Source organism: Lepidochelys kempii, chromosome 2, assembly GCF_965140265.1.
Source record: "Lepidochelys kempii isolate rLepKem1 chromosome 2, rLepKem1.hap2, whole genome shotgun sequence".
Lineage (NCBI taxonomy): Eukaryota > Metazoa > Chordata > Testudines > Cheloniidae > Lepidochelys > Lepidochelys kempii.
The window spans coordinates 225049404-225062786 of NC_133257.1; the positions used below are offsets into that span (position 1 = coordinate 225049404).

General features: G+C 44.4%; 1 protein-coding gene across 15 annotated transcripts in view; it reads right to left on the minus strand.

Moving 5' to 3' along the window:
* Positions 1-13383, minus strand: part of AKAP9 (A-kinase anchoring protein 9) — a 209566-nt gene that overhangs the window by 65590 nt on the left and 130593 nt on the right. For all 15 annotated transcript variants that reach the window (XM_073333994.1, XM_073333991.1, XM_073333990.1 and 12 more), the window contains 2 exons: positions 13055-13263; positions 1664-1890 (listed from right to left, as the gene is read on the minus strand). In XM_073333994.1, the coding sequence (XP_073190095.1) occupies positions 1664-1890; positions 13055-13263 (436 nt within the window). The remainder of the gene's footprint in view (positions 1-1663; positions 1891-13054; positions 13264-13383) is intronic.

Consider the following 13383-nt stretch of genomic DNA (forward strand, 5'->3'; position numbering starts at 1 on the left):
GGCTCTCAAGTTCTACTGTGTCAATCAATATTCAACATCTTTTAAAAGATGAATTTTTAGCCCAACACATAGACAAATTTTTTTCAAAGTCATTAACCTATCACTCAAATCCTTCCTACTCTGTGGATCATTTACCATACATACTGCATGTACCCAACTATTTCACATCCATCATGGTCCACTGCATCAAAGCAACTGTCCTATGTGCATCCCAAGCCCAGTTTATAACTAAAATGACTGCTGAAAAAATATGGACAATAGCATTTTTCATGTCAGACTGGACAAACTATACGTCAAGCATGGTTTCTTGTGGCCTATCCATGTGGAAAGTGAAGAAAAACATTTGCACCGCCCCCCATGCCTACTAATTCACCTGGGCTAATATAATGCATTTCTAAACATGGATGTAAAAGAGTCATTAAATTAGATATTTAACACAACAGAGCATTTTTTAAAATTCCATTTACCTAGTTTTCCTATTGTATTACAAAAGTACATATGCAAAAATAATACACAGAGCAAAAGTCTCCACCTCCAACATCTACGTATTGTAAACCTCTGTTTATGCTGGGAGCTCACTGAAACACATCACTATTAAAGGCTTTGTGCCAGAACCTCAGCTAGAGTAAACTTAAAAGCTATGCAAAGGGAAAGCTGTGCATGCCTGAAGCCCTTCCACAAAAACATAATGCAAACCAAGGCCTTAATGCTGTAAACATGTATACACGTGAGTAACTTTACCCATATGAGTAGTCTTATTCAGCTCAAAGGGACTATTCTCATATGTAAAGTTATCCCATGCACAACTGCTTGCGGGATCAGAGCTCTAAGGAAAATACAGAAATATTCTTCTTTTCTTATGAATATAAAGCAGGGGTGTGCCAACTTTTCGGCCTGAGGGCCACATCGGGGTTCCAAAACTGTATAGAGGGCTGGGGAGGGAAGGCTGTGCCTCCCCAAACGGCCTGGCCCCCACCCCCTATTGCCCCCTCCCTCTTCCCACCCCCAGACTGCCCCCCCCTCAGAACTCCCGATACATCCAACCCCCCTGCTCCTTGTCCCCTGACCACCCCCTCCTGGGACTCCCCACCCCTAACTGCCTCCCCAGGACCCCACCCCCTATCCAACCCCCCCTTCCTGTCCCCTGACTTCCCCGACCCCTATCCACATCCCTGCCTCCTGACAAGCCCCCCGGGACTCCCACACCTACCCAACCCCCCACCGTTCTCCATCCCCTGACCACCTCCCCCCCCGGAACCTCCACCCTATCCAACTGCCCCTGTCCCCTGACTGCACCCCAGGACCCCTTGCCCTTATCTAACCCCACCCCTCCACCCCCGCTCCCTTTCTCCTTACCATGCCACTCAGAGCAGCAAGACAGGCAGCTGCGTGGCCCGGCCGGAGCCAGCCCTGCTGCCCAGCAGGAGCTCGCAGCCTCGCTGCCCAGAGCGTTGGCAGCATGGGGAGGGGAGACAGCAGGGGAGGGGCCAGGGGCTAGCCTTCCCGGTCGGGAGCTCAAGGGCCGGGCAGGACGATACGGGCCATAGTTTGTCCTCCTCTGATATAGAGTCTGCATCTATACAAATACTACATTAATGAAAAACAAAAGAAAAAAAGGAGTACCACTGCAAACTGAAAGCATATTACAGTTAGGTAACCCTACCTGATTGCTGGTTTCATTGATGGCTTCCAGAAGTTTTTCAACAGCTGCCTGCAGTCGAGAACTAATATTTAGAACTAATTCTTCATTGTCAGGGTCTATCTCTTCTCCAGCAAAGCTACTCCCTGTGAGATGCTGAGTCAGCTGAAGTTCTTCATCTGTTACTCCTGCCCACCTGATAGTAGCATCATCTCCCAAATCAGTACCGTGATATAAGGAAGAGGGCTCTTCTGCAATAACAACAATAATCTTTATATACAGACTCAGCATTTAAAATTAAAAAATTACACATATGAATTATGATTACAGAGACAAGGTATAAACTAATTATAAAATATTTATACCTTCAAAGCAGGACACCACAAAGACATACAGAGAAACTGTTGTACATAGAAAAATATATACGCAAGGTACAGTGTAAGTTAATTAGAGAACAAGCAGAGAGAGAGAGAGAGAGGAGTTATTAACAGAGAATAATATTTTGAAAAGCCTGGTAGTACTGCTTTGGGCTCTAAGAGCCTGATCTTTCAAACCGTTATCACTGACAGTAATTTTTACTACTGCGAGTAGACCATAATAATGATTTGCAGGACTGGCCCTTAATATGGAGTACCAGGGAAAGAAACAGATAATCCTTCTGTCATCAGTAGCTAAGTGTGGCATTGTGAATTAGCCCAATTGTTCAAGAAAATTACTAATTAAAATACAAAAACAAAATTAGTTGAGCATAATAATGTAAGCAATTAATACAAAATTTCTTGGAATGAAGGTGACTGGAATATTGAACACACTGATAGTCAGCAATATTATTAATGAACTGTAAATTGGTTAAAGGGATATATGAACCAATGACAAATGTTGCAGATGAACAGGTAGGGTCTGTATTGATGGACAATATGGTCTTTTTCTAGTCCTTAATATTCCTGATGTCTGATTTCAGTTTCATATGAAATATCCTTTTTGTCTGAAAAGCAGCAGCAGACACAGATTTGCCCAAGGCTTTTTTAGCCTGATACAAGTAATCAGAAAGCACTGGATTTTGAATATTTAGAATGTAGGGATTCAGTAAAGCAAGAGATAAATGTGCACATATTGGCTGCTTTCAAACCTTTTAGGCAACAGGTGAAATTTTCAACAACAGTAGGGTGAGTGCGATAACAATACATTAATGTCTCATAGCAGTAGATTATTTCATTATGTTACTATAGAATTTTGAAGCACTATCTGATTATTAGATTTATTAGATTCTGAATTGGCAAAAATGTTTCCTTATAATAGAAAAGTTTGTTTTATCAAAATAATATAATCTTTAAAATATCTTTCTGCCATTTTTTTTTCAAATACTTTTTACCCAAGGTTTAAATTTCATAGACTGAACAGGTTTGTTCTCCAATTCATAATATCTGACAGTCAACAGTAATTACTCAATATATCATAAGGCATTAGCAATGCATAATTCTGTGCATGACACACCAAATGTCATTCCTGTTTTTTAGTTACAGAAGGTGAAGTAATTTCCCCATGAAACTGCTTTGGAGACAGATGGAAAAGACTTTTTTTGGGGGGGGAGGAGGGGGAAGTAATGGTATCAATTAATCTACACTTGTTCAGCAATTAAATATGAAACAAGTAAGATGGATCTGTAAATTACAGTATTGAGTTGTTATTCCATTTAAGGGTTCTGATGATATCAAGAATCATAGAATATCAGGGTAGGAAGGGACCTCAGGAGGTCATCTAGTCGAACCCCCTGCTCAAAGCAGGGCCAATCCCCACCTAGATTATCCCAGCCAGGGCTTTGTCAAGCCTGACCTTAAAAACCTCTAAGGAAGGAGATTCTACCACCTCCCTAGGTAACCCATTCCAGCACTTCACCACCCTCCTAGTGAAAAAGGTTTCCCTAATATCCAACCTAAACCTCCCCCACTGCAACTTGAGACCATTACTCCGTGTTCTCTCATCTGCTACCACTGGGAACAGCCTAGATCAGGGATCGGCAACCTTTGGCATGCGGCCTGCCCGGGGAAGCCCCCTGGCGGGCTGGGCCGGTTTGTTTACCTACTGCGCCTGCAGGTTCGGCCGATTGCCGCTCCCCATTGGCCTGGAGCGGCGAACCACAGCCAGCGGGAACTGCAATCATTCGAACCTGCAGACGCAGCAGGAAACAAACTGGTCCGGCTAGCCACGGGGCTTACCCTGGCGGGCCGTGTGCCAAAGGTTGCCAATCCCTAGCCTAGATCCATCCTCTTTGGAACTCCCTTTCAGGTAGCTGAAAGCAGCTATCAAATCCTCCCTCATTCTTCTCTTCTGCAGACTAAATAATAATTTAGCCTGCAGAAGAATCATGACCGCAAAGCTGGAACAGTTTGTGTAGTTAACAGAACTTCAAAATGGAACTACAGCAGCCTCTTCAGAATTTGCTTGTTTTTAAAAAAAATTGTATTTAGTACATAGGTTTGATCCAATCTCTTTATACTTATTCTTCCCTCTTATTTATTGCTCTCCCTCCTTCAAATTGTCACAAGAATGGTTGGGCCCTCTGAAAAACCAACTCCTACAACAGCTGTTTTGGGGGGAATACAGCAAGAAGTGCAAGGTTCTAGTTTTAATTTTTTTTTAAATGAGTTGCAACTTGTTTAACAATGTAGTTGATATATTATACATTTTTATGACTAAACTATACCATTCAGGGAATGGTAAATGATCACACTTTTAATTTCATGTCATTCGCATTTATTTCAACATAATCAAGCTTATTACCCATATACAACAACTTTTAGGGTAGGTTTGGGGAAATAAAGATTTTTCTTAGCATCTTAAGATCCCAAACCTCTGTAATGAGACCTTAAGTGGAACTAACTATTCTATATTTTTACAATAATATATATCATTTGGATTGCTCAGCACCCAAGCCGAAAGGCCTTTTGGTATCCTGAAATAGTGACACGGGAGCTTTAATATCCTCAGAGTAGAAAGGACCTTTATCTAAGATGGACATCCAGCACTGTAGAGTTTCCCAATGCTGTACCAATGTAAAAGACATTTATTAAAGTTTTGTTAATGTCAATGAATTTGGAATGAAACTTGAAACTCAAATTACATAATTGCAGTGCAGCCTAATGGTCATAGCCTATAATCCCTGAATGTTAACAGAAGTTTTGCCTGAGAAGTATTGTTGCACTGGGCCATAGTGAGTTACTTTAGAACACAAAGTGTTCTTTCTGCAAAGCAACTGCATAAATATGCAGCACTTTTCTGCAACTTCTGGCTGATCAGGAATATGAATGGAAAAATTTCAAGCTTCAAAGCTTGCTCATAATCAGTACTGACATAGTCTCATCATTTCAGCATCTGATGCTATCATCATCATTCTCTCTTTACCGATGCTACTAGTATTAACAAAAAGAAATGGAGTATTTGTGGCACCTTAGAGACTAACAATTTTATTTGAGCATAAGTTTTCGTGAGCTACAGCTCACTTCATCGGATGCATCTTATTAAGTAAGTTCTCCTTTATCCATGCCAATGACCAAAAGATTATGGTGTGGAATTCATGAGGTAAAGACAAAGATTTCAGACTTCAGATTTTAAAACCATAGCTTGGTTACATTAGTTTTTACCCCATCCCCAATTCTGTAGCTACTGTTTTGAAGTTTATCTTTGGCTATATATAAATAAAAACCAAATGCAATAAAGCATTTTCTAAAGAAAAAAACAATTCTGAAGCATAATTTGACTGAAGGATAGCTGTCAAACAAAGGAAAGTGCCATCTCCCATCTCCTGAGTTCAGCAGTGGTAATGAATGTAAAGTGCTATTTTATTCTGAAACACAACAATTTTTATATTTATTAATTTATATTTAACAGATCTGTTTCTTGTGTTTATTCAGAGTCATATTTGTTTATTTTAGTGATTAAGGCTTTGATCCTGCATTGAGCTCTGCTTGGGCAAGACTGAGGCCTAAAATCAGGTTTTACTGTTTTTCATTCCTGTTGGCCCTGCAGAGCCAACAGAGCTAAGAGCATGTGAGCAGGATTCTATTTTTTCCTAATACATCACCAACAGAATACTTAATTCTAATTAGTTACACCTGTGCATGCCCCAATAATGCAGTGCGATTACCCAGGTGTCACCCATTATTTGGCCTGCAGAAACTTTACAAATAGTAAGGATACTTGAAGAGGAAAAAACCTAGCTTGACTCTCTGAGTTTTGATTAAGTCTGCAGAGTGAACAACTGGAATATGGAAGTCACTGTGGGATGGTAAATATAGAAACCATTGATGGCATTTTTAAAAAATCACTTTTCAGTGTAGAAATGCACTTTAAAAAACACTATTTCCCGGGAAAGCGTAAGTCTCCAGATGTATTCTTTTGAAAATAGCAAAGCATTCCCACATCTGCGCCATTCATTTTAGGTGACAAATCTGAGCAACTGTCCCAGACTGAGGAGTCAATAAAGGTTTTGGAACAAACTGATAAATTAAACAGTAACAAGTCACCAAAACCAGATGGTATTCAACTAAGAGTTCTGAAGGAACTCAAATGGGAAACTACAGAACTACTAACCACGGTATGAAACCTAGCACTTAAATCAGCATCTGTACCAGATGACTGAAGGACAGCTAATTTAGCACCAGTTTTTTAAAAAGACTCCAGAGGCGATCCTTGCAATTACAGGCCAGTAAGCCTAACTTCAGTATCAGGCAAATTAGTTGAAACTATAATAAAGAACAGAATTATCAGACACATAGATGAACACGAGATGTTGGGGAAGAGTCAACACGGCTTTTGTAAAGAGAACACATGCCTCACCAATCCAACAGAATTCTCTGAGGGAGGTCAACAAACTTGGACAAGGGTGATCCAGTGGATACAGCATATCTGGACTTTCAGAAAGCCTTTGACAAGGTCCCTCACCAAAGACTCTTAAGCAAAGTAAGCAGTCATGGGATAAGAAGGAAGGTCATAAGTACCTAAGAGGAAGATGAGCATCTGTAACCGGAGGTTCTTCAAGACGTGTGGCCCCTATTGTATTCCACATGTGGGTGCGCATTCATGCAATGCGCCAAAGTCCGGAAATATTTCCAAGCAGCGTCCGTTGACCTGCACATGCATATTGAGTCTCCTCATACTCCTGGTCCACGGTATAAAGGGCAGGAAGGAGGGCGGGTAGTGGGAATACAGATAGAGAACACACCTCTCTAAGTTACAGGTGAGTAACTTCCTCTTCTTCTTTGAGTGATGGTCCCTATGTGTATTTCACATGTGGGTGACTTATGACCAGTAATCAGTGCGGAGGTGGCATAGCCATCTGCAATACAGCGTGGTCCACGGCCATGTCCGCATCTGCCATGTGTGTTACAGTGCACCATAAACATATGGACAGAGCGCCACGTCATGGCCTTGCAGATGTCTTGCCATGGTACATCTGCTAATGAGGCTGAGGAGGTGGCTTGCGCTCATGTAGAATAAGCTGTTACACCAGGTTGGAGTGTTCATAGCATTCCGGTATGCACACTCAGACCCATTTACAGATTCTTTGGGAAAATATGGCTTGTCCTGTTGATCTCTCTGCAACGGTTATGTAGAGTCTCGGCGACCTCCGAAAAGGTCTAGTCCTGTGTTAGTAGAACGCCAGGGCGCATTGAACATCAAGAGAGTGCAGGGCTCTGTTGGTGGGAAATTTGGGTGGAACACAGGCAAGTGGATGGATTGATTGAGGTGGAATTTGGACACCACACTGGGAAGGATTTTGGGGTGTACCCTTTATGAGATCTTGGCTTGTGAAGCACCATGTCGGGAGGGTCTGCCATCATGACAGTGAGCTTGCTGACTCATCTGGCCAAGGTGACAGCAACCAGGAATGCCCCTTTCATGGGGGGGTGGGGGGGAGGGTCATGGAGCATGTTGCCATGGGTTCGAAGGGCAGTCTTGTGAGGGCAGAAAAAAAAAAGGTTAAGATCCCATGGAGACAGGAGCTTCACAACTGGTGGAAAGGTGCTGAGCAAGCCCTTCATGAAGCACACAGTTGTGGGGTGTGTAAAGATGGAGGTGCCCTCCACTGGTGGGAGGAAGGCAGTAAGTGCCGCCAGGTGTACCCGGATAGAGCTGATAGCTAAGCCCGATGTTTTGAAGGTAAGTAGGTAGTCCAGCACAACTGGGATGGTCACCGTGTCCAGAGAGGGGTAATGGCAGCGAGACCACTCCAGGAAGCACTGCCACTTTGTGAGACAGCAAGTTTTCCCGCTTTGGGTGAGGATTTGTCGAACCAGGGCGGAGCACTCATGGACTATACTCAATGCCATTCTAAATACCAGGCTGTGAGGTGAAGGGAGTCCAGGCTGGGATGCCGGAGTCTGCTCCGATCTTGCATAAGGAGATCCGGGAATGCCCAGAGCCTGACTAGTCAGGCAAAAGGTTTCAGGAGGTCAGTGAACCAGAACTGCCAGGGCTAGTAGGGCACCATGAGGATGATGTTGGCCCTGTCCCAGAGAATCTTGTGAAGAACCTGAGACAGTAGAGATATGGGGGGAAAGGCACAGCGGAGGTCACCTGTCCAGGAGATGAGGAGAGCATCTCCCCAGGGCCCCTGTCTAGAGCTGCCCTGGAGCAATAGCAGGGACGTTTTTGATTCGGTTGACATGCAAAGAGGTCCCAACAAGGGGCTCCTCGCTGGGTGAAGAGATCATTGAGGACTACATTGTGCAGTTGCCATTCATGGTCTATGTGTAGTGTTCTGCTGACTGTTGGCTAGAGAATTCTGGGTGCCCAGCAGGTATGTAGCATATATTGTCACCTGCCTCCTGATGCACCAGTTCCATAGCCGAACAGACTTAGAACAGCAGAGATGTTGTCAGACAGAAGCTGAATGTGAAGGGACCATATCAGCGGAAGGAAGGCTTTGCAGACGAGATGGACTGCCCTGAGTTCTAGTATGTTTATGTACAACCCAGTTTGTACATAAACACATAAGTGCAGGCTGCCATATGCCCCGAGAGAGACAGGCATTGGCGGACCATGGTGCAAACCCTATAGCAAAGATGAGCAATGAAGGCATTAATAGCAGAGAAATGATCCGCTGGGAGGAAGACTCGTGCAGCAATCAAATCCAGTATTGCCCCTCTGAAGTGTATTTGTTTGTGTGGGTGTGAAAATAGATATGTTTTCGGTGACGCAGATACCCAGGAATAATAGGAGGTTTTGAAGATTGCCGAGAGAGCTTTCAGCTGCAAGTGTGTCATCAGGAGCCAGTCATCCAGGTAGGGGAATACGGAGTATCCTAGGTTCCTCCTCTGGCCCACTACCACCGCAAAGACCTTCATGAATACTTGTGGTGCTGTCGCAATGCTGAATGAGAATACCTAAGATTGGAAGTGTTGGTGCCCCACCCTGAAATGCGACAGGTGGATGTCCACATGGAAGTAAAAATCTTCTATGTTGAGAGCCATGAACCATGCTCCCTGGTGGAGGTAGGGGATGATCGATGCCAGCGTTAGCATTCAAAATTAGGTCTTCCTGATAAACTTATCTAGTAGTCAGAGATTGAGGAAGGGATGCTGTCCAGCGTCATTTTTCAGGATGAGGAAGTCTGCTGAATAAACACCTCTACCCTGGTATTGAGGAGGAATGCACTCTATGCACCATTAAGGACAACAGCATTTGCTTCCTTTTAAAGAATCAGTTGGTGGGAGGGATCAGCAGCTGCCTGGATGACCACGTTTTTGGGAATCGGGTGCATAAATAAAAAAATTGTCCCGTCAGCCGACACAAAATCTCTCTCTCTCTCAGGCGGCAACTTCTCCTGGCACCAGTGGGTGCTCAATCCCCCTCGCCCCTGACCCCATTCCAACCCCTTCTCCAAAGTCCCTGCCCCAACTCCACCTCCCTGCCCCTTTTGGACTCCTTCTCCAAATCCCCGACCCGGCCCCGCCTCTTCCCCCCTCCCTCCCACAGCTTGTTAGTGCTGGGAGGAGAAGCAGGGATGCAGTGCGCTCAGGGGAGGAGGCGGAGGTGAGGTGAGCTGGGGTGGTGAGCCTGGCTGCTGGTGGGTGCAGAGCACCCACCAATTTTTCCCCGTGGGTGCTCCAGCCCCGGAGCACACACTGATTAGACGCCTATGCTCTCTCTGCTCTCTTTGGTGTGGGGGCGCAAAAGGCTGATGTGTGCCTCACCGATTGAGCTGGTTCTAGGATGGCCTTGGTTATCGGGAGTGCCATTCTTGAAGGTCCTTGTGGTTGGAGAATGTCCAGGAGGAGGTGTTTGGGTCCTGGACTTCCTCCAATGGAATTTGCAGGTCTGTGGCCACCCTCCTCAGCAGGTCTTGATACTGCTGGTGATGATCTGGCAGAGAGAGCAGGAGGGGGATGATTGCCTCCTCCAGTGACGAGGAGCTCCGGTTGGGACCGGCAGTACTGACTTGACATCCTCCTTTTTGTATACCGACAGTGCAGGAGGGAGTACAGGGGAAGCCTGGCAGGACCCTTGGGATGACTCCGGATGCCTTTTGTACAGGTCCCAGGGCCCCCAATAGGGTGAGAATGAGGGGTCCACTAGTCTGGGCGGGCCCCTAGGAAGGAGTACCAGGCATCCCTGGGTAGGTCGTAAGCAGGAGGATAAGGAGGTCTGAGATGTATGTCTGGGCTCCTGTGTGGCAGTGGGGATGGCGGCAGAGCCATGTCCCAGCACTCCTTGGAGTCAGAGGATGGTTCCATCGGTGGCCAGACTGTTGGTGCCTGAGGGCTGCAGTGCAGCGCATGAGAGATGGGCTTCTCTTGCAGAAGGAGCAAAGGTCCATATTCGAGTGTGGTAGTATCCTGGATAAGAGCAGGGCTTGAGAGAAGTGGAGATTGTGGATATAGTAGAATCATCTCCTCCACTGTGAGGAATGTCTCAGTGTGGCCAGGGGTCCATGGGGCACCCGGTTGAGACTCCAGAGGGACCCAGTGAAGTTGGAAGAGTTGGTCTATCCGGTAAGCGAGACAGAACCGTTGGTGTCATGCTAGCAGCCAGGTGGTCTGAATCCTTCGGTACAAGGGTGACCGCTGGTAATGATGGATTCCGCTTTCGCTTGGCTTTACCCCCCCAGCCAAGGGGGCCTTCAGTGGCACTCCCATGGGATCTGCATTTAACGTCTCATCTGACCAGGTGTGGCATAGGGAGGGAACGCTGAGTTTATGAGCAGTCCCCTATGGGGACCTACTCTTGTGTCTCTTGTGCTTCTTGCTTTCACGATGGGGCTTGTCTCTGGGCTTCAGTGCTGGCGGGTTTTTTGAATAATTTTTTTATTTACATAATTTATAAAATATATATATTTTACACCAAGTTTTCAGTAATAGTGTGCTGTGACACTTTTGTATTTTTATGTCTAATTTTTAGGGCTGTCAATTAATTGCAGTTAACTCACGTGATTAACTCAAAAAAATTAATCATGATTAAAAAAATTAATTGCTATTAATCGCACTGTTAAACAACAGAATACCAATTGAAATGTATTAAATATTTTTGGATGTTTTTCTAAATTTTTAAATATATTGATTTCAATTACAACACAGAATACAAGGTACACAGTGCTCACTTTATATTATTTTTTATTACAAACATTTGCACTGTAAAATGATAAACAGAAGAAATGGTATTTTTCAATTCACCTCATACAAGTAATGTAGTGCAATCTCTTTATCATGAAAGTGCAACTTACAATTGTAGTTTTTTTGTTACATAACTGCACTCAAAAACAAAAAAAATGTAAAACTTTGGAGCCTACAAGCCCACTCAGTCTTACTTCTTGTGCAGCTAATCACTAAAAGAAACAAGTTCATTAGATTTGCAGGAGATAATGTTGCCTGCTTCTTAATTACCTCACCTGAAAGTGAGAACAGGAGTTCACATGGTACTGTTATAGCTGGCGTCGCAAGATATTTATGTGCCAGATGCGCTAAAGATTCATATAGAATCATAGAATATCAGGATTGGAAGGGACCTCAGGAGGTCATCTAGTCCAACCCCCTGCTCAAAAGCAGGACCCATCCCCAACTAAATCATCCCAGCCAGGGCTTTGTCAAGCCTGACCTTAAAAACTTCTATGGAAGGAGATTCCACCACCTCCCTAGGCAACGCATTCCAGTGTTTCACCACCCTCCTAGTGAAAAAGTTTTTCCTAATATCCAACCTAAACCTCCCCTACTGCAACTTGAGACCATTACTCCTTGTCCTGTCCTCTTCCACCACTGAGAATAGTCTAGAACCATTCTCTCTGGAACCACCTCTCAGGTAGTTGAAAGCAGCTATCAAATCCCCCCTCATTCTTCTCTTCTGCAGACTAAACAATCCCAGTTCCCTCAGCCTCTCCTCATAAGTCATGTGTTCCAGACCCCTAATCATTTTTGTTGCCCTTCGCTGGACTCTTTCCAATTTATCCACATCCTTCTTGTAGTGTAGGGCCCAAAACTGGACACAGTACTCCAGATGAGGCCTCACCAATGTCGAATAGAGGGGGATGATCACGTCCCTCGATCTGCTGGCTATGCCCTACTTATACATCCCAAAATGCCATTGGCCTTCTTGGCAACAAGGGCACTCTGCTGACTCATATCCAGCTTCTCGTCCACTGTCACCCCTAGGTCCTTTTCCGCAGAACTGCTGCCTAGCCATTCGGTCCCTAGTCTGTAGCTGTGCATTGAGTTCTTCCGTCCTAAGTGCAGGACCCTGCACTTATCCTTATTGAACCTCATCAGATTTCTTTTGGCCCAATCCTCCAATTTGTCTAGGTCCCTCTGTATCCTATCCCTGCCCTCCAGCGTATCTACCACTCCTCCCAGTTTAGTATCATCCGCAAATTTGCTGAGTGTGCAATCCACACCATCCTCCAGATCATTTATGAAGATATTGAACAAAACCGGCCCCAGGACCAACCCCTGGGGCACTCCACTTGACACCGGCTGCCAACTAGACATGGAGCCATTGATCACTACCCGTTGAGCCCGACAATCTAGCCAACTTTCTACCCACCTTATAGTGCATTCATCCAGCCTGCACTTCTTTAACTTGCTGACAAGAATACTGTGGGAGACTGTGTCAAAAGCTTTGCTAAAGTCAAGATACAATACATCCACTGCTTTCCCTTCATCCACAGAATCAGTAATCTCATCATAGAAGGCGATTAGATTAGATTAGATTGATGGATTGATTAGATAGATTAGATTGATGGATATCAAATGGAGATGCCATGTATATCATACACTTCTTTTCTTTTTTGTTCGTTTCTTTTTTAAATATACCTGCCCTTTAACTTACCATGAGTTAAAAAAAAATCTTACTTTTCAAGTAAAAAGACCTGGCATATTACATGTCTTCTAGATGATATGAAGTTAGAAGTAAACATGCAACCAGTACCTTTTTCAAATCCCACATGGACACAGGGCTTTACTGACTGCTCTGCCTCCGCCTCCCATAGAACAGTTTTAGAAGAAGGAGGGTCTTTCCCAGGTCTATCCAGTAATCCAAGGACATGAAGACCAATCGTTTCTTCTACAGCTACAGTTGTCTTCACAACCTCTAACAGAATCTTCAGGAGTCTGTTGTTAGCCTTCTGTAGAGCATGCCTGTACATATAAATGAAATAGAAACTAATCAAAACATTTTTTCCCCTCACATTCTATTTTGTGGGGCCAAAACCAGGTCCCACTGAAGACTATGAAAGTTTTGCTATTGATTCAGTGATA